General features: G+C 46.7%; 1 protein-coding gene across 1 annotated transcript in view; it reads left to right on the forward strand.

Moving 5' to 3' along the window:
- Positions 1-20,311: 20,311 nt before the first annotated feature.
- The window catches only part of LOC119386466 (dual oxidase), a 348,909-nt gene continuing 346,557 nt past the window's right edge, over positions 20,312-22,663 (forward strand). Inside the window, exon 1 of the mRNA XM_037653749.2 lies at positions 20,312-20,507. Within this exon, the coding sequence (XP_037509677.1) occupies positions 20,429-20,507 (79 nt within the window). The 5' untranslated portion in view covers positions 20,312-20,428. The remainder of the gene's footprint in view (positions 20,508-22,663) is intronic.

The raw sequence follows: 22,663 nt of genomic DNA on the forward strand, positions 1-22,663 counted from the left end.
CATTCTAGCTCATTTTGCTCGTCTCTGGAGAGCATGGCAGTTGCGCTCTCTTGGAATTCGGTTTCGTCGCCGCAACTGCTCAGATTTTATCACTTAGTAAAAATTTCCAGCTTTCGCTTTTAGGATATGTCAAAGCGGCAATGGTATTTTCACAGGAAATACTCGAATTCCCCTATCTGACCCGACCGCCTGTCTCCACTCATTAATAATTTAATTTCATTGATTACTGCCGTAATTGACGTCTCTAGTAATCCTAAGATGTCTGTCGGCACAGAAAACGTAATTATAAAGGCAACAAGCAAATATCGCATTTCTCTTATTTTTCACGATTTTTACACACTTCGTGAAACAGTTCGCACGCTCACGAGGACGCGCGTTCACTGCACGTGTGCGTTCAGTGGGCTTTTGTGTTGGATGAATAACGGCAGTAGAGGTAGTCGAAGCATAATTTGGTACTAATTACACAGATGCGACAGGTACTTACTTCACTCGCCGAACGGCAACAATCCATTTTATTGCGATAGCAATTATATGGACACTTTCGGCTGTTTTTTGCCGTCGCCGTCGCGCCCCGGATATGTATATGTATATATATATATATATATATATATATATATATATATATATATATATATATATATATAATATATATATATATATATATATATAAATAAAAGCAAGTAATAAAAATAATTCAGAAGAAAATACCCCGAAGCATTCGACTGCGGTTTCGAACCGGCGACTGCTCGCTCCGCAGCTTGCTACCTTAGACAATTAACCCATTCCTCATTCGGTCTTTTGGGTACTAACGGCAGAATACAAACGCACGTTACGTAGGTAAAGTACAACCATCTGAGCGCACGCTCGCGCGAAAGAGAAGTATTCTTCCTCGGCCTCTCGTGCGAGTTCGGGAGAGCTTGTCCAAAGTGATCCTCTCGTTACTTTTCACGAGATAACATCTCATTACAGAGGAGAGCGACAGACTTTTCCCTTTCCCCATTATAAGCTCAACAGATCACAAGCAAGCACGCTCCGCATGCTCCAGACGGGATCTTACCCCTGGGCTTTCTGAGTATGCTTCATTCGGATATTGATCCACTTTTCCCAGATTGTGGGGAATTTGACTCTTTGAGTCACATACCCTGGCAGTGCCCTGCGTTACAGGATGTTAAAAGAGAAGAAGACTGGACGACGGCAATCACAGACCCCAGACAAGACGTCGAGCTTCAGGCTGTCCAGAGGGCCCGTGAAGGAGCGGAGAGGCATGGCCTCTCTGTTTCGACATGGGACTAGCCAACAGCTGGCTGGGGACCTATCTAGTTGGCCCGCTGCCTTGCCTCTCAGGACCACAATAAAGTTGTTTGTCTGTCTGTCTGTCTGTGCTCGTGTTCTTCGAACGCCTTGATGATGATAGTAACGCAGACAAAACCACATATAGCACAGCCAATTGTAGCATGCGGCGCTCGCTCCCCGCCGGCGCGTGCTCTAGTTTTATAGAACTAAAGAAGAAGTAAGAAGGACAAAGAAATGCGTTTGCGTTGTAATTTTAGCCTCAGGAATATGTACCAACTAGAGCCAAATGACGTTGTATCTTAGTGACCACAATCTACGCTCGTAGGGAACGCGAGCCGTGGCTTCACGTGCCAGTGCCAAGCGCCGTCTTTATTTCTTCACTTGAGGTCGCGCGCTCTGCGGTTTTGTTTGCCGCCCAAACGAAGGCGCTGCAGGGTCTTGGGGCAACATGACAGCAAGGGTCCGAGAGTGGCTTGCGTTCTGCGCATTCTCCCTGGCCTCTCGCAAATTTCTTGGCTCCCCAATTCTAAAACTGTCTAGTGTGCCGCCAGAGTAGGGATGTGCGCCTTCGACTTGCACTTTGACATACAGGGTGCGGTCGACCGTGCTCACGCGATTACCTCTTGAGGGGCAGTTTTGTGCGTATTGTGCTTTCAGCAAAGTTTTCGTTGAAACTGTAGACCACACGAAGGTCACTTTGCTCGCTGCAGCGGCCGCGTTTGCGAAAGGAGTGATCTGCTAGCTTGCAGAGCCAAAGTAGCGGTTAGTTTAAGTGACAACCGTGACAGGTCGCTCTCTTCCCATGTATACCTGCGTGTTACTTTCATGAGTTCTTATATGTGTCTCAGTTGCGCGCTGCAAGTGTCGAGCTGTGACAGTTGTTAGTTCGCACTCGCCTTGTGTGTTTTATTTTCCCGCGTCCTTTGTGTTTGAGCAGTGCGCAGGAAGTTTCTAGCTGCATGCCGTTCTTCCTGTGGCATTCCAATTTCTCGCTATCGCATTCATTGCTTCGGCCTTGAGGCAAAACTGTGACTTTTTCTCCGTCGTTCTTTCTCCCACAGCTGGCCGGGAAAACGGAACAATCGGATGTCAGGCTGTCCTTCACGGCTGTGGCAATCTTAGACGCAGCAGTAGCGGCACTTGTTGGCTTTCGTCCCGCTCGAGGTACCGGCGGTACCGGTGCCACCATCAGTTGCCATGTGAGCGCGGAATTGAGACGCTAACACGAGGCCGCAGGCACTGCTCTCGCTGAATGAAGATAATAAACCGCCGCCGCCGCCGCTGCCCGCCACGCCGCTATGGCCGACCCGAGGGTTTCACGGGGTGGCGACAGGTGGCGCAAGCGCGTTCGCAAACTTAAGGTCCCTGTATTTATAAAGGTAGCGACAACTACACGTGCGCCCTCTCGAGGGGTCCAAGGAGCAGCGATAGCAGACGACACGCCGCTCGCTCCCGTGCATATTGCGGGCGCCTGAAACCGAACTCGGTGCTCGCTTGAACCGTTAAATTATTAACATTTGTGGCCGAAGATGTTCATCAATTATCAAACTACAGGGACAATAACTTCAACGAGCACAGAGCACGTTAAACGTTGAAATAAAACGCGTACCTTTCCGAAGCAGGTTCCGAGCGGGTTCCCCACAGCAGCTGTCATGCAGGGCATTTATTTTTTTTTCTTTGCATATCTTGACATTCAGCGTAACTTGAGGTACAGGCGGTATTTGGGTGAGCTAAAACTGCTTCTTTTATAGTTCGAATAAAATAGGCAGGACGGCCGGTCATGTAGGCTCCCTAGGCAGGTGGTGAGCGTACTGCTACTCTCGGAAACTTCATCGGGCACCTAGCGCACTTGTAGTGCGTAGCGCAAAATACGCGCTATTATTGGTTTGACTATGTTTATCAGCGTTCGGAAGTCTTCCCAACATTAAACGGTACTTTTAACTAAGCCTATTTTGTTTTTACTCTAAGTGGTTTTGCTTAGGAGAAGGGGGCATATTCCACAAATCCAGTTGCACTGCACTTGAGAAATATCAGCGACTTGACTACCTTTCCAGATATAGGAAATATATCACGCCCACTAGTGTCGGTGCGGCATATATGGTTTCAGTTGTTTCCTCCCAGTGTCTTGCAGTATTCTTATTCTAACTTGTCAAATGCATTGTGGTCATCTAGGGAAAACATCACGCGGAATGCTTCAACGAAGAAGCCTTAATCGATCTTGCACACGGCAGTGCAGCGAAACACGGCAAGGTGTGACAAAAAACTAATCCCAAACGGTCATTTCCCTGTGAGCTTGTAGTGTTGAAGCCACGCCGCTGAGAAAAATAAATGCAGCTGTATTGGGTTCCGAGCTATTTAATGTTAGAGATACCGGGTGTGACTCTGCATTGACTACTACGCACAAACCTACGTTTGTGCGTAGTAGCAAGCAATAATTGCTTGCCGAAGCAATAAGCAAACGCCGAAGCAATAATTGCGTTGCTGAGATGGTGTTCATGCATATGCACGAACGAAAGTAAGCCGGCCCAGCGTGCTTTTTGCTTGAAACTATAACAATTACAAAATCACTTACTTCGTATAGCCGGGTGTTTTCTGTGGGCACAAATTTCTTGCGACTGATTTGGTTGAGCCACACCTTCCATCAGCATATATTTTTGTCACCGCGAGGAACGAAAAAACAAAAGAAAAGCTTTTTTTTCGTCCTCCGTGCGGTGAGGCAACCGAAGGCATAGAGACGCGACATACTAGCACGTCACGCTCCAAACAATAAATTCAAACGCAGAATTCCTGCGTCCACTCAACTTCAGGTACATAAACGGTTCTAGTTTGCAACAACAATGCGACAGAGGCGCGTGAAGTACTTTCTACTTGCTAAAATAGCCCAACTACACGCTTGAAAACACTGCAGTGATCCGTACCTATCGCCGGCACAGCGCTGCCGCCGCTGGACCCTTTGGGCGGGGCGCGTAGGCGAAAAGGTCACGTGCCGCCAACCAGCCTATCGCAGGACGCGGCGGCTGGATCAAGACCTTTCGCTACTTTTGAACAGATACAGGGACTTTACGCAAACTCCACTGACCGGAGCCTATGGCATGTACTGCAGAGAGGCGGACGCATGCGATCTTGCGACATTGCGGGAGTCGAATACTTCGGACGCCGGCAGTTCCACGCAGCGGGAGCTGGATGGAGACTGGAAGACAGTGCTGATTCTACGCCAGAGGAAGGCACAGGCTCGAGAACGCAAGAAAAAAAAAATTACACCATCTCCCGCTCAAGCGGACCATCTCCCCGCCGCTTCGCATCCACACATGGTTCCTTTTAGCCGGAGATGGTGTAAATTTTTAAACCCGCAGAGGAAGCGATACACGAGGCTGCACGTGCACGGCGAGCAGACGACAGCGCGTGTAGGCCTCCCACGCTCGGCCAGGGGGCGCTGCGTCGCACGCGTTTCGCCGCCTTTCTTGCGAAAACCGGTCGCTCCTGTCCCCACACCAGCCTTTTGACTGCGCTGTCTCCGCACGTTCAGGCACCCTGCACGCGCTGTTCTCTGCTCGCCGTGCACGTGCAGTTTCACGTGTCGCTTGCTCTGAAGGTTTAGAAAGATCCCAGAGATGGAAAAAACATTTTCACGGTGGAAATCTCACCAGAGGAGAACGGTTGATCGACCACCCTTTCGGGACCGAGCGGGTCGTCAAGGACGATGCTGTTTGTGCGAGCGCTACGTGCGTGCAGATGCTGAACGGGCACATTTCTTTGACATGAATAGGGAGGTGACTGCGCGAGTTCTGTAATTATGTTACCGGTAAAACGCACATTCGTTGCGGCAGTCCATATCCAGCTTTTGTGGACACATCACAGCCAGCGCCCCTGGCGGCCCCGGCGCGAAGCTAGCGCGTTTTCAATGGAACTGGCGAGTTTTTCCCGAATAATTAAGTGTAGAGGGTGAATGTTGAAAAACGCAGACCACAGAGCGCTTCTGGGAACCTAAACGCAGGAGAGGATTGCAGCGATCATGTTGCAGTAAGCTTCAATTTTGTTCCCAGAGCAGTTAAAGATTGTACAATGGGAGTCTATGGAAACGGCGAAAAATGTGGCCTGTTTTTCGAGACAAAAACGGTCACTGTCGTAAAACTAAGCAAGTTATGTTAATCGTCAGGAAATCACATGTAGTCCTGACACTCAGCTTTCGTTTGAAGCCATTCTCAACTTGCCGCAATGGGCATAACATTGTTCCCTAACGCGTTTTTTGAAGCGCAGTCGTTCAAATGTTTGTGGTAAATTGATAAACCCTTGCTTACCACCGGCGACAAGGTGTCCACCGTGGCCGAGCGAGATAATCGCTCAAGTTCAGAGCGCGGCATCACCGCGCCGTCATCGGTTCGATTCCGGGCGACGGATCAGCATTTTTTTTTCAGCCCGTGACTTAGTTCCACAGCTTCGCACAGGATGTCGCCGCCGAAACAAAAAAGAGATTTCGTTTCGGTTTCGGTTCTTTACTGTAATCTTGAGCTGCCGTTTCTTTTTCTCTTTATTATATGACTTTTTTAGTGTATGTTTAAACACTCCACGCGTATCACATCGTTCAGATCTACATTTGTAATTCTTACTTTATTCCTTTATAAACGTCCTAAGGAACAGAACGCCCGATCAAGTTATGATGAACAAAGCTCTTTCGAACTTTTGTACGCGTATTGTGGTGGAAACTTATTTCTCCCTTCTCATGATGTCGTTACGATCTTCTCAAATACCTACAACTCAGCAACGTAAAGGAAGCGAACTAAGCTTAGACAAGCGAGGCGTAGTAATTAAATGACAAAGTTAGACGTTTTTGCAGCTGCTTTTTACTTTAGGGCTAACGCAAGTGTCTGTCGTAATCCTAACGAACGAAGGGGAATTTTTCGAGGGGTTCTTTTTTTTGTTAGACACTACTAATGAAACCAACAGATAATTAAGCCAATCAAGGAATAGGAAAATTATTTGTTCTTTTTCAAACAGCAGTGCAATGATTTCGCCCTAACTTAAATGAAATCAAAATCGCTATCTCGACAAGCATCAGCGGACGGCTCATATACCCTTCTACATGCTGCGCTCTCAACTCGAAGAGACTGTGCGAAATCCTCTTTCCTACCTGGAGTGGCTGTGTTCTCTTACAGCACCATTTTGTAGAGTTACGCGAGACTGGATCTAGAAGAGTTCGCTGCCAGCTTTACTTCATTTGTTGCTATCGCACTCATTGCATCGTCCTTGCGGTGAAACTGGGATTTTTATTCATCTCTTGTCATATCTATCGCCCTACGTGAACAGAAAAAAAACCAGCATGCCTTCTCCTTTAACATCACAAAGCACTGTGCGCTGTATCGGATAGGTCCGTGTGATATGACGTGTGTGGATCAAAGCTTTCCGGAAGTCCAGGGACTGGTGCTCCCAGTTACAAAACGAAAATCCTGTGATTCAGCAACTTTTCGCACGCACTCGCAGCCCACCATAACGTACCGCAATAAGATGCCATTTTAAACATCCGTAAATGAAAATGTGCGCAGCATGTACTGGTTGCGCAAGGCTGGAACCGAAAGCGGAGCAGCGTTCGACCTAGCTTCTTCTAAGGTTTTGCTAGTAATATCAAGCTATTGCTAGAGGTGCAAAGTTTTTGCTAGTGTAGTATTATAGGATATAGCTAGGCTTGGATAATCTAATCTTCTCAGGTTTCGCTCGGTTCCGCAGACTACGCACTTGTTGCGTGGTTCTGAAGGGGAAATGTCGCATCACTAGTAGTTACGTGATGGGATTTTAGTCACGTGAGAGAGAAAGTACATCTTTATTAGAGTCCAGTGCAGACGCTGAGGTTGCCCCGCGCCACCCGGTTGTTTCGAAGTTTTTGGTGCCAACACGTCACGTCAATAGTTACGTGACGTCACGGGAATTTGGTGGCGAGACTAATTACGTGATTTTACGTGATTTTTAGTCACGTGGCTAGTTGTTACGTGATTGTAGTCACATAAGTAGATGTGCGATGTTACGTGATTTTGGTCACGCGACAATTGCAGGCATGGTGTACAAAAAATTGTAGTCGCAGGGAACAACAACCCATCATCGATATCACATATATTTTACGATCACGAGAAATTCACTTTCGTTGCTCGAAAGAGCAAGCGAAGCTGCACTCGTGCACTTTTTATCACGTTTCAAAATTGTTTGGACCTCTACGATTTTTTCAGGAATTTTTTGTATGCTTCATTTGCTCTATTCTTGTTTATTTCCTGCTGAAGAGCGCATATATATTGCTGTAAGTTTGAAAATATAGTCAGTTGTAAGTTCAGCGCTGTGTGTGTTTTCCAATGTCGTGCTCGTTCCTTGCGCTCTGAAACATCGAATTATGGTCTACAGCGCATTTTTGCAAACAGAAAGCAGCTGTTTTCACTTTTGCATTCCGTTCCTGCTCTTTGGAAGGTGGGGACAGTTGCAAGGAGCGTTGCAAGGAGCGTTTGATCGTAGTATCTTTATAATAGCTATCGTATCACGGCCTAGCCGCTGCGCGCTGTGGCTGAATGGGGTGATCATCCGTGCTGGCTGTTTGCGCGCAATCGCTGGGGCCTGGGTTCGAATCCCAATGCGTTTTTTTTTTCTTTTTTTTGTCTCTTTCAGAATTGCTTATGTTTGCCGCGGTGGTACAGCGGTTACGGTGCTCGGCTGCTGACCCAGAGGGCACAGGTTTGACGGCGGCTCCAGCATTTTTGAACAAGGCGAAAATGCTAGAGGCTCGTGTACTTGGTTTTAGATGCACGTTACGAACCTGAAGTGGTCGAAATTTCCGCAGCCCTCCTCTACGGCACGCCTCATAAACATATTGTGGTTTTGACACATAGAACTCCAGCAATGGTTATTACTAGTACAACGCTGCTGAAGATTTAGTTGCTTGTTTTTTCGCTGGAGCATTGCACCCAAGATATTTGCTGCAGTTTTGGTTTCGCTTTTGGAAATGGAGCAAGTAAACGTCTAGTGTTTTATTTTTTTATTACCACGCAACCCATTATTTAATAACGAAGAAAAGGAACCCAGATTTTAGTTAACCTCAACCATAAGAAGGCAATACAAAACGAAAGCAAGGCAAGCATGAGGGCAGCCATTTGTAATATAATGAAGCGTTTTAAAGAAGTACTCTACTATTAGAGGCGACGCAGAAACGTAACCAGTAATAGTAAAACCAACGCAACGCTTGTATTGTAGAATCGTCGCCTTTTTTCTACGGGAGCAGCGTTCTCTGCTTCTGCAAGTAGTGCTGCTCTTTTGCATTACATTTACTCCCCCTCCGAGAAAGAGCCATCCTGGCTAATTACGGACAGTTCCACAGTGACAGTGAGGCTTTAGCAGGTCCAGATGCACAATCTCATGCCTCGACATTGTTTGATTACAATAAGTCTCAAGCGACTTGACGGCGTATATAAAGTACGAGGCTTGCTAGACCACACGGTACGGGTCGTGGTATTTCGGAAGAAGTTTCGTAGACCGACCGGGGCCACCTAGGAGTCCAGAGGCCAGGCTCGTAGCTAGGGGGTATGCCCCAAGGGCTAACCTCCCCTCCCAAAAGTTTGACGGAGGCGATGTTTTACCGGCAAGAATAATGAGAATAGGTGTTTCTTTCAAACTCTCAAGGCCTTCAGCAAGTGCCCCCTCCCTTTACCCTACCCCCCCCCCCCCCTCGCTGACTGGCGCAAACCGGCGGCGGGGACCGGTGTGCACGGAACAGACGGCGAAACGGTAGGCAAGCAGACTCGGAAGCGAGCGCGGCCGCGCGCCGTTGCCATAGCAACGACGGAGATATCTTCAACCGGCTGCTTTGCTGCTGGCTTGCGTTTCCTTTCTTGAATTCTCGGCACTCGCCACTTTCCTATGAAGAATGCTGTCTCACGCTCATAACGTGTATGCCATTCGTGACCTGGAAGTGCCGGGCGCGCGGCGATAATGCAATCGAGAGGCATGCACGATATCAGGACTGTTTTTGTGAGGCGAAACGACACCCTTTCAACACGTTCTTTAGTGTACGCTGCTTTCCTAAAAAGCATAGGTAATTTCATAGGGAATATTAGCCGATTACACACTGCCTTTGTTGCCGCAACGCCACTTCACGCCGTTTAAAGAGTAATAAGAGGGAGTAACTAAGAGGGAAGTCCAGGCATGGACACATGCATGTTGTCTTTACTGATGACTTTCCCTTAACAGGTACCCATGTTAGCAGCAATGTACAACAGAGTGAATGAAAAGAGCGAGGAAGAAGACTTCAAAACTAACAAGCGCTTTTCGCTTTACAGTTCTGCTTACCGATTCAATGAGCGAAGTATTCGACGCTCACTAGATTGCCCTCCGCACTGTGTTCCGGAGCCAATACTAATTACGGTTCATCAAACTCATGAACAGATCAAGCTCGCCTTGCTTGTTCGCCTTAGGTTTATGACTAACGTGTCGGTAATGCACCATATATATATATATATATATATATATATATATATATATATATATATATATATATATATATATATATATATATATATATATATATATATATATATATATATATATATATTGTAAAGGACGGAAGCCGCCGAGCCCCAGTGCCGCTCTTGCTCTTCACACTCGGCCACGCTGCGGACCTGGCAAACAAAAAAGAAACAACAGTTCAGTCCAAACGGCGCAATCTTTTCTTGAAACGCGACACGTGCACTGCGAAGTTATTTCTCTTCCGCCGGTCGAGTGCAAAGTTTGGATCCGCGGTGCTAACGCGCCACGTGTTCTCTCCCAGGCGTTCGGTGATTGTGAAGGGCCCCTCGAACTTCGCGAGTAGCTTCTTGCCCACACAGCTGGCGCCCCTTTGAACCCACACCTCGTCTCCGATGTTGTACGTCGGGGCATGTCGCCGGCGGCGGTCATAATTGCACTTTTGTTTCTCTTGGGCTTGTGTGGCTCTTTTCCTCGCCGCAGCTCTGATCTTCTGGCAGGCGTCCGTACGGCTGTCATGGCGTGTGATGCTAACAGGAGCGTCTAGCTTGAGGACAGCTTTCAGTTGTGGCAGCTTCCCATATACGATTTCGTACGGCGTCGAGCCAGTCGATGTCTGCACCGCCGTGTTAACCGCATAGCTAGCAGCCCGAAGGTGGACATCCCAATCGGCCTCTCCTTTCTTCTCTACTTTAGTATACGGAGCGAGTCTTGCTTGAATAGTTCGATTGGTTCGCTCGATAAGGCCGTTTGCCTGGGGATGGAACGCAGATGCATAATGGTGCTGCACCCCCACCTTAGAGAGGTACTTGTGTAGTTGCCGGCTACGGAATGTTGTTGCGCGATCAGATATCAACTTCTTTGGCAAGCCATGCCTCCATTCAAATCTTCGTTTCAGGAAACCGACTAGATGGTCAGAGGCAAGGGATGGTACGGCTGCCACTTCCACGTATTTGGAAAGATAATCCACAGCCGCAAGAATATAGCGGTTTCCAGCAGATGTGATGGGGAGCGGCCCTATGTAGTCGATGCCTACCGTGTGAAATATCTGATCGGGTACCTCAACAGGTGTCAACAGTCCTGGCTGGCACCCTGGCAGTCGCTTAAACTGTTGGCACGCTTCGCAACTGGCGACGTAAGAGCGCACATTGCTTTGCATTTTCGGCCACCAGAAGCGTTCTTGTAGTTTGCGGAGCGTGGCTCGTTGTCCGATGTGCCCTCCTTCGGGGTCGTCATGAATGGCCCGTAGTATTTCGGTACGCAAACATTTCGGAACAGCCAGAAGGTAGCGTTCTTCCGAGATGTCCTTGTGCCACTGACGACGGCAGAGCACATCATTGCGTATTACAAACATCGGGTTTGTTTTTGTACCCGTTACAGCCGCAATGATTGGGGCCAGTTCCTTGTCCTCTTGTTGGGCTTTGGGCATGTTTGCTTGAGCGAAGTAGATGTGATTCTGCCTACTTCCGTCCACACGGGTGAGAGGTTTGCGTGACAAGGCATCGGCGATATTGTTCAAGACCCCAGCGCGATGACGCACGTCAAAATCGTACTCTTGGAGCGTAATAATCCACCGGGCAAATTTGTGCTTGAGCTGCTGCTTGGAGAACATCCATGTTAAAGCAGCATTATCTGTTACCACGGTGAACCTGCGTCCAAACAGATAGTGCCGAAATTTGTCGTCCACGCTCCACACCACCGCCAGACATTCCAGCTCATTGGAGTGATAGTGGCGCTCGGTATCGGATAGCTTCCGGCTGGCATAAGCGACGATGTGCTCGACGCCGTCTAAATCGCGTTGAACGAGCACTGCCCCTAGACCGACTTGGCTAGCATCGGTGTGGACTTCAGTGGTCCAGTCATCATTAAAGTGACTCAATACTGGACAGAGAGTGAGCTTCTGCTTTATCGTCCGAAAAGCGGTGTCTTGCGCATCGCCCCATTGAAATTGGACGCCCTTCTTGAGGAGATCGCTCAGGGGAGCTGCAATCGAAGCGAAGTGGGGAAAAAACCTCCGCAAGTACGACGCCATGCCCATAAATGATTGAACCTGCTTCAAGCTGGTTGGTGTGGGATAGTCTGACACTGCCGCGATGCGCTCCGGGAGTGGCTGTATACCGTCAGGAGAAATATTATGTCCAAGGTAGGCTATCTTAGACAGACCGAACTGACACTTGTCGCGGTTCAAGCGGAACCCCGCCTCGTAGAGTCTGTGGAGCACTTCGTCTAAATTTCGCAGGTGTTCGTCCTCGGTGGTGCCAATGACCAGGATGTCATCCAGGTAGACCACGCAGGTAGACCAAGCCGCCGAGCCCCAGTGCCGCTCTTGCTCTTCACAAAATATATATATATATATATATATATATATATATATATATATATATATATATATATATATATATATATATATATGCACACGCTGCTCCTGAGATGATCACGGTCTTTTGTGCCTCCATGCTCATTAAACACTCCCTTTAAACCTTTGCTGTGCGCGCCGCAACAATATATATATATATATATATATATATATATATATATATATATATATATATATATATATATATATATATATATATATATATATATATATATATATATGTGTGTGTGTGTGTGTGTGTGTGTGTGTGTGTGTGTGTGTGTGTGTGTGTGTGTAGACTAGAGAGAATGCCTTGCGGGTAGCACTCACTAAAAAAGAAAAGATGCCTTTACTAACGTTTCAGCCGTGACACCGCCTACGTAGGTCAGTGTCTTGCGAAGCCCATGCCACAGCCCAAATGTTATGGAATGCATTTTTTCCGGTTTTTGATGTGTGCTACCTGGAAGTTCATTCAATGTAGAAAGCGCCGCGCGCATGCGCAGTTGCTCGACATGCGTTCACTAGTAGTCGCGAAGGCAACGCCGCCTTCAACGTCAACTCCTTTTACTCTTTTATAAGCACAGAATAAATCGAGAATGCCTAATAACGTGCGGATTATTTTAAACGCATTTTTTTTTCTTGAGTAAATACCAGCGGACTGCGTACAGCATTCTGCACATCTCATTCGTGCACTATGAAGGCTTGCCCGTCAGGCAACGCGACATGCCGTTGTGGCTTTCAAAGCGCAATTCAACAATACAAATCCTAATCATATGGTGAAAAAAAAAAGCTCGTTTATGTCACTGTAATTCGCAGCCAGGGTCTTGTGACACATTTCGGTCGGTTGTCAGTCCCTTTAAGAAAGCACATCGCGAATATATATAGTGATAGAGTAAGTATTTACTCTAAAAAGGCGTGACCTCACTCATGCTCACCTCGTGTTCCACGATCCCAAATATTTGTCCATGAGTAAATATTGAGAAGGTTATTGTGTATACATATTTGAACTTTCTCACTATCAAGGAGGTAATTTCCGTGTCACTACAAAATCTGCCCTAAATGGTGGCTCTGCGCTGTACAGCACACGTGTGTGCTGTACAGCGCAGAGCCACCATTTAGGGCAGATTTAGGGCCTAATATAAGAAAAAAAATAACATGTTATCAGATTGACAGGAATTCAATTCTTTGACCTATTTCCACTCAGACAAAGCTGAGAGGGAATACCATGTCTAGAGGATGTTTTCTAACTCACGATAAACGGCAGCGCACACGGGGTTAAGATAGATACACAAAACACGAAAAAAAGGACGTCAGCGCTTGTGTCGTCCTTATTTTCGTGTTTTGTGTGTCTGTCTTAACCCGGTGTGCGCTGCCGTCTATCGTGAATATGACCAACCAACTAGCCCAAAAGTACGTTTTAAGCATGTTTTCTAAAACGCGTGCATCTGTGATAGCACTGTGTTATCGATGCGCATTAACCAGACTTTACACCTGTGTGCAGATATCCCTATTATTAAAGTCGAGGCTACATGCCAGTTATCGTGTCTTCTGTTTCTTAGTCGCTTTCGCGCGTATTTCTATTGCAACTTTTATGTTGCAGTAAAATTTAATATTGAATTATATATTTATTACTATCTATATTACTATGATTTCCTTATCTACAATAGAGACAAAACTACCCGACACAGTGGAAGGGACTTTCAAGGTGGGCCTACACGTTTGAGCCAAAAAAGAATCCCAACCAGGAATGTCTTCGCAGCTTTGACATTCCTATCAAGCCAGAAGATTCCAGGATTCAATACGCGGCTGATATTTTGCATCATGAAGTACAAAAAAAAGCTCCGGTTTTGAAGACCCTCGAGCGGAGCTGTAATCATTCTCTTCGACATGGGTCATTTTCCGTTGGGCTTTCAGAGGAAGAAGACTACTGCTTGAAAAGCAGTAGATATTAAGGGAAAAAGCAGATTTCGCTAGGCTTTATCTGGTTGAAGACTCGTATTTTTCAGTCATAGCTACGAGCGAAAAACTACTAATCAAAATTCCTGTGCGGATAAACACCATCGTTCTCTTAAGGGAACCTTCTGGAAAGAAAGGCTTAAAATTTCCTTTGGAACACCTGCACATCTTCGTGGCAACAGAAGGAGCTCCACTCACAACTGAAGAAATTTCCATATGCTGGGTGAACGAAAAAAGGGGGAATTAACGGGTTCGCTTTTCTCTGATATGTGTCTTGTGACCCGTTGTTAAGCAAGTCAAATGCATTTTGTATTCTACATCAGGAGTGATAGAGAATAAAGAAGTGATTTTTAGAGATTGTAGGAATAGTTACTATATTATGATGCATTAACAATTGTTGTTGTCAGCGCAAAAACGCCAAAATACGCTCTTCTGAATTTCTTTGCGCTGATCAAAATGGACGATTGGGCCAGTAGGTGATTCATGATCGACTTTGTGCTTGCTGTAGTGCAAAGTTGAAAGAGACTACGCCTACAGAACATGAAAGGAGAGCTTCAGGAGAACTTCCAGCCCATTAGAGTAACCTATTGGTGTATCTGCGCCAACAGGATTAAAGACAATCACATCCAGCATATGGGTCAGTCGACCGTGAGAAAAAAAAAAAGAGAAACAAAAGAAAGAAAAAGAAGAAATGCAATTAGGATAGATAAGTGCCTTTTTTAGCTGGATAGACGACAGATATAGGGATTATTACACAACACTTTAGTCGTATATGTTCTACTATACGTTCATTCCTAACAAAAAAACTAACCAAGTTCACATTTTCCGGTGTATAAGATCATCTTCAACGACTGTATCATTTCTGCACACCCGCTTAGACGGCGCCAAGCTTGCGGTGGCAGCCACATTTCAATAAGAACTAAATGAAAACAAATAAAAACTATCTTTAACTTCCTTTTTTTTTACTCTCATTTCTAGTGTTCTCAAACTTATCCAGTTCTAATTTAAGGTAACGCAAGGAGCAAACGAGCATCACCCACGTGGTACACCAAAGGAAATTCGGTTTATTATGCAACCACAATACCCTGTTCGTACCCAAACATAATGGTTCCCGCTAGCTGAAAAAAGAAACTCGGAAAGCAGCATGCTGCTCCAATATCCCACCGGTATGGCAGCGCAAGAAACTAAACAAACAAACAAACAAAAACACGATTCTCTTCATGCATCGTGGGCGCGTCTATAACGGCCAGACGTTTGGCATGGCACGTCTAGAAAAACTGCGGATTCATTGCCAGTCGTCGTCGTCGAGATAACGCCGACACACAGCGCTCTCTTTTCTGCGCACTGAGGTGAAGCGACAGTCTCGGGGCGTGTGTACTGTTTCTTTTGATTCTCTTTTATTTAGTGCCGCGTCACTGCATACGTCAGGGCGGGACTTTTGAATTCTTTAAGGTTGATACGCCACGTGGTGTCGTTCACGCGAACTAGGCCGCTGGTGTCCAGAAAAGCTGCATATGGTGTATACTCGGAGCTGTCAGCAACCACCCAGCACGCTTTCGCGTGCGTTTTCTATTGATAACTTTTCAATTGCTTGGATGCCAAGTTTGTCGTGTGGCTTTAAATTTATTATGAGCTCAGTGTGAAGAGCATAAATTTACATCTGCCCTGTTGAGTCACTGGCTGCATCGCAATGCGCAGTGTTCAGTTTCGTGGGAGTTTCACTTTTGCCGAGGTTTGCATCGAATGATAACAACGTCGGATCGCAAGTTTAATGTCGCCTTGGATTTTTTTAGAGCTCCCTTTGACAGCATAATGATATACGCAAACAAAAAATAAATAAATATTTCATGCCCACTTCGACGATGCATGTTTCTTGCAGAGGCGTGTTTCATTTCGAATAATATCGACGACTGATCACGCGCCGTGTTCCCTTATTCGAATGTCGCTTTGGTTGTTTCGACAGCTCGCTTGGTCAGCATCATACTATACAGGGGCGCAGCCCAGGGGGGTGGGGGGGTTCAAACCCTCCCCGAAAATTTTCAATTTTGCTTGCGTATATGTACACGCACACATACAAACGCACGCACAAACATACATAAAGTATGGCTGGACCCCCCCCCCCCCCCACCGAAAAAATTTCTGGCTACGCCCCTGATACTATACAATACCCACTGGGATCGCGCATGTTTATGATTATGCCGAGATTTGTGCCCAATAATAAGCGCATCTGAATTCGCGAAGCCATCGAAAATTTAATTGCCACCTTGGTTCTTTTTTCAGCTCGTTTCCAAAGCGGCATGCAAGGCTTTTTATTACGTGCCGAACGCATGACATTAATACGAGGCATGCCGTGGTGGATTAATTCGGATTAATTTCGGCCACCTGGGTTTCTTTAACGTGTACGTAAATCTAAGTACGCCGGTGTTAGTGCATTTCGCTCCCATCGAAATGCAGCTGCTGTATGCGTGAATCGAACCCATGACCACGATTTTAGCAGCGCAACACTTCAGCCTTCTAAGCAATCACGGCGTGTCGCATGCAAGGCCAATATAAACGCTCAGTGCAAACATACAGCTTAATTCTGTTTACAGGGAGCCGCGACGGGAAATGTACCGCAATCAGCTGAATTAAACACTTAGTACTCACGGTACGTTATTTAAACTGTGGTGTAATAAGCCCAAATGCTCCGCTGCTGTAACATTACAAATGGTTGACTCGGAAAGCCAGCGCGCAATCTCGAAACGTACAGCGGCTGTCTATTTGTTGTAACTTCGGTTCACAAACGCACTTCCCTTTCAAATGAGCACGATCATCGCGTTTCTCCCCGTTAATAGTTCGTAATACTGTGTACGACAAAAACTGCTTCAAGGTGACAAGACCGCGAAAGCATCGCGGCGAACTGCCATAATCCACTCTTGACGCCTCTGCTCCTCGGACTGCTTGCATTGGAAACGGTAGAACATATGACAGGAAGTTTTCGGCTCTTCGACATTTTTAAACTTTTGTGACAGTTCACAATGCAGCAGGACTGCGTGCCTGCTTTCGAGTACGACGAAGGAACGGCACCCATAGCGTGAAAAATGCGAGATAAAAGCCCCGGGGAGCACGTTCTCCGCGCGCGCGATGGGAAAACCAAGCAAGAGCGACCCGTCCAAGCTACCGGAGTTTTCCCCTCTCTCCGCTGGGGCGGCGGACGGCGCTGCGCAAACTTGAGCGTTGGAGGCCGCGGCTAGAGTTACTGTATATGCTACACCTAAAGGTAGCATATACAGTGACTCTAGCCGCGGCGACACCCGAGCGCCGCCTCGCCCAGTTTGGGGAGCCTACCCGCCCAGCAAAGCATTTTATTAATTTATGATTGTCGAGCGGTGCTTCTTTGCGACAAGCACAATTTAGCGAAATATCTACCTACCTTTCTACCCGCCCCACGCTTTCTTTTTCAGTCACTGTTTCCTATCCACTCATCAGATTCTCTCTCCCCCTCTTTCAGTTGCCCTTTCCTGCTCTTCAGTTTGGAGGAGAGGGCTCGCTTGCAGCCTTGAAGAAGAAAAGTCTGCTCCAGCGACACGCCAATTTTTTCTTTCCTGTAGTTAGTAACCGCAAGTAATAAGCGTCATGGTAGTAAGGTTATGACTTGGCAGCTACAACATAAGCAGTAAATACAGTGACAAGCGTTTAAAACCTGAAAGTTAGTAAATGCTACAACCTCTTAAGAGAAGCTTTTGTGAGTTACAGATTTTGGGGGCGGCGGCATCGCAAGCGAAAAATTTGGCGCCAGCGACTGTACAGAAATGCGGAGATCAAGGTGCGGTGGTCGCACCAGCGTTTGTATGCGCGGTTTTCCAATAATCGAGGCTTCTCGATTGCGGGCTTATAGGTGATTAGCAGTTTCATATAAGGTAATCCTTATGAGGGTGACTGGTTATTTCACGTAGCCACATCTCTCTGCTGCCATTTCATTGTGTCACGCGTGACCGTTGTTGTTGCTCCGTTCGCAACATTCGCAACAGAAGTGCTGCGCTGGGTGAAAGTCCATTTGGGCACGGAGGAAATAAAAAGTTAGGACGGAGCATTACGCAGTGGGATAGAACTCAAGAAAGAAAAAAGAAATGTTCGGTCAATAACGCATACGGCCAGCTTCGCTTGCCCGCATTTTGGCGATGGCGGAAGGGCTCCTGTCTTTCTCGAATAGTGTACATGAGAGAAATATTAACACCGGGTTAATAAATGCTACTATTTCTGCATTTCAAAACATACCTTTTGGGGTTGTCTGAGTAATACGTAAGCGTAGAGCCTTATTTGAGGTTGTGTTCTTTTCTAGAACGTTGTTTTCGGCCGGCATCAGCGTGGTGACTTCCACTGTTCGCGCCTGAACTCTCACCAGGCACATCCCGCGATCACCGCTTCGAAAAGTCTAAACTTTTCACATCTGTACAAATCTCCATGTCTGCTTGACACGTTTTTCTAGAGAGGGCTTTTATTCCACTCCCGCAGAATTTATCGATGCGTCCATGGAAAGTGTTGTCTTTTTATATTAGGTTTGCACCGCAGATGCAACGCGTTAATATGCTTAAGATGTATTGACTTTCCTCAAGCATGGGTGTGTAGCCCAGTGGTTAAGAGCCTCGGCTTCGGAGTGGAAGGGGGGAGGGGGGCGGTTCAGCCATTTTTGTCACGCACGTCAAGAAATCGACATGCACATAATCTTATTTCTTATCAAGTGCGCACTAACCTTTTCAAGTACTCTTTTTTTCCACGAACCATTTCTGATTCGAATTCACTGCCCGAGAATATTGTTTCTTTAGTGCATTTGAAAGTGCGCTACTTACTGATTTAGAAATGCAGTCAACCACTGAATGTTCATGTGACTTTTCTTTTTTCGATTCGCTTTTACTTTTGTATTTCGTCTTTTCCTACACTACGTGTTTTATTGATGCAGTGTTACTTCATAATTTGCAAATACTGCATTTACGCACCCGAAGTATTTCGGGAAGAGTTGTTTTTGCTAATTTTTTTTTTTTGTTCTACGAGTGCCTCTTGCTATATGTCTTGCACTCGATTACGGGAGTAAAAATTTTTGAAGGGAGGGGTGAGGTTACTTTTTGTGTCACTCTCCTATGAACTGTATTATTTTGTTATCTTGACAGGCTGCGTTGGTTTCTAGTAATACTTCTAGGTATGCCGATAGGTTTGCTGTGTTTCCCTTTTCCGTGAGCTTGTGTGCCTTACGGCTACATTTGTGCTTGTAAATCTACAAGTGTATAGTTTCCCATCTGCATGGTCCTTCGTGACCGCAGTATTCTGTAAATAAATAAATAAATAAATAAATAAATAAATAAATAAATAAATAAATAAATAAATAAACGAAACAACCACTTATTTTGTAATTTTAACGCGTGAAACAGGGCACGGAGACAAGACACGAAAGGGAGAAACGCTTCGACAGAACAACCGCTGCAAAAAGTTGACGGTCCCCTTCAAGTTGTACAGGGTTAACCGGAGGCGGCAGCCTTCCCACGAGGAAGCTGTAACCCTTTACGCGGGGTCATCGACAGCCTTCCACCGAAGTGGAATATTTTCCAGGGAAGTGGTCAATGTGCAGCCACCTCACTTGTTCGGACCACCTAGTTGTGGTTGTGTCGAAACGATCCCCTCGGACACTCGTTACAATGCATGCGCGTGATACAGGTAGGGCGCGTTTTCACTCCCTAAGAATCACTTTCTTTAATAGAGGCTGTTCTATCGTGATCATGACATGTTGGAATTTTGTTGGGTTATTTCTAAAAAAAGAAAGAAAGATAGAAAATGCAAAGCTTGGCAGCTTCTGTAGTGGGGCGATATGTTTTGGGGATGTGCTACCGAAGGCCCTCAAAAGTTGAAGTCCGCGTTACATGAAATGCAGTGAGCCTCTATGACGGTCTCGTTTCGCGCGATATCTGTTCCGTAGAGTGTAACCGGAAATTAAGTTCACGGAAACAGACGATAGTACCCGCCGTTTAGGCACTGTTGAAAGGAATATTCAGATATCTGTTTACTGCCAGCTCTCTCAACATGCACGCGACATAGAAGAAACAACATCTCTGTGCGGCGCGCAACCACGCTGACGCGCCAGCCCTTCGGGGAGGTGATCAACCTGCTTACAAACGCACCGCCTTTAAACAGGAATGTCAGCGCGAGTACCGTGGCGCATGCGCAGAGGCGGCGACACCTGTCGCCAGCGGGGCAAGACTAAGGAAGGACGGAGCTGCCGGCCAGACCTGTTTCAGCGCTTGGCTGCGTGAGTGTTATCCGCCCGTGCGTCCGCCTTGAGCACGGGGGGTCTCCTCGACAACGATGGAAGGACGACGAAGCCTCGTTGTGCTTTGGACACTTACGGCGCTGCTTTCCCAAGTGCGCGGCCAGGAGAACGACGGTGAGTGGCCACAGCCGCGCGCCTTGTCAGCGCGTTACGACATGCATTAGCTGGGGTCAGTGCCAAGATGGAGGCGACCTGCTGACGATCGCCCAGCGCACCATTTGTCGGCACGTGGGTCGGCACGTGAGTGCAAGACTTCGTCACACCATTAGCGCGAGTTCAATTTGATAGCGCGCAGGCTGTTTCACACACGCAAGCCTCGTACTTGCGTGTGCATAGTGTGCGGCGACCACAAGTTCACGTAGTGCTGTTCTGGACAGCGCGGATGATTGCTGAAACTTTCAGTTTCCATGATGACGTTCTTGCAGGGCATTGTTGAGCGTAATCTACCCTATGGACAGTGCTTAGACACAAAGAGTGTGTTGTGCAGTAAGCGATTACAGTAAGTCGCGGTAGATTACCGAAAAAACTGTCACATGCGTATCAGCAAGCGATACGACATTATAAATAATCAATACTTCAATAACTTTCTCACCTATTTGCGTGGTGATGTATTGCCTGAGAGTTCTTTGATCCGGAAAATATTAGACGGCTCCTAGTGAGAGTTTATACCGACTATTAATTGACTTATTTCATTCTGTATTTGTGTTTATTTCCGAGGTTTCGGACAGTACATGTTCAGGGTGCTTTTTGATGGGATAGAGAGATTGAAGTTTGGCCGGCCGCGTGCGCCGAAGGACACATGGCCGGCGGTTTTGTGTCGTCGAGACATCCGAACCACAACCTTCGCGCTCTGGCCAAAGGAATGTCATTAAGCTACGTAATTTGACCCCCTGAGCTTATATTTATCTGGGTGCTTCGCTATCGGAACAAGAAAAGGTGGCTCGTATTGACGTGTGCCACAGTCCTTTTGTGATCAATCTCACGATGTGCATTATCACATTGAAGCATATGCAAGCAGCGCCTTCATCGCACAACGTTATGGGGATGCGAAGGAATTCATCCACGAGTGACGCGTATTGGACGTGTGCGTTTAAAGAGCGAGAACTCGCAACAGCGGCCGTTTAACGCCATCGATAGTTGAACGAGCTATCCAGTGGGCCTTCTGTTTCTTCACTACGAATCTCGTTTGCAAACAATATGGCTATACTGCAAATTTGTAGATGAACTGTCGTGTACTTGATCTGTTCTTTGTGCCTTCCTTACAACAGGACAGGTACTACAGCACACCACGCGTATTTACCAACGCTGTTTTACAGCTGCCGTACATGTGCGTATATGGCGGCTCCGCTGAGCACGCCACACTGCCGCGTAATGGGCGCGATAAGCGGCATCTGCGTTATGTACAGCATTATTACATAACGTTACTGAAGATGGCCTCTGCAATTTTGATTCTATGATTGCAGCATCATCAGAGGCGTAGGCAGAAATATTTTTCGGGGGGGGGGGGGGGCACCTCTTTGATCTGAAGTGTGGGCCGGGCAGTAATATGGGGTCGAGAGTCATTTTGTGTTCTGTATGTCATGGCAAAAAAAATTTCGGGGAGGGGGGGGCTGTCACGGGCCCTGTGTGCCCCCCCTTTGGCTACGCCACTGAGCATCGTGTCTCTACAAGTCTGGCCGCGAAAGAGTAATCTTGGGTCTCATGCAAGTGCTAGAGCCGAAATCATGCCAGTTAAACACGAACTGAAGACGCTCGAAGCAAAAGTACGTGCAATGCTTAGCCCGAAAACGTCGCGTTTCAATCCACGAGTTTTGTAGCCCGGGCGGCTTTAATACTTCAACACGCACACCTCAATAACAGCACCAGCCAAGTGCCATAAAATCGCTATCCTAAATCGCACTTAAGCTATTCGCGTTGCTTTGGGAAATATCTGGCATGGCTCCGTCCTTGCGCTTTTTTCTCGTACTTGCGTGACGTCTCTAACCGGTCCACATCATATGGCAGAAAAAGAAATGTTGGTCTGCGAATACAGCATTCTCATTGGCTCCGAACGTGAGAAATGGAAAGCTTTGAAACATGGTCCAATTAACACTAACAGTTGTAGGACCCGCTGAAATTTTCCTGGATAAAATGCATATAATTGAATTCAATAAATACCATTACTGTAGATGGGATGCAACCGCCCACATTGAAACTTGGGTGGCATTGAAAAATGTACAGAACACTCCTTCTAATTACCCACTTGAGAGTGCATGGAAAATTGTAGGAAA

The sequence above is a fragment of the Rhipicephalus sanguineus genome, chromosome 3 (genome assembly GCF_013339695.2).
Source record: "Rhipicephalus sanguineus isolate Rsan-2018 chromosome 3, BIME_Rsan_1.4, whole genome shotgun sequence".
In the NCBI taxonomy this organism is placed as follows: domain Eukaryota; kingdom Metazoa; phylum Arthropoda; class Arachnida; order Ixodida; family Ixodidae; genus Rhipicephalus; species Rhipicephalus sanguineus.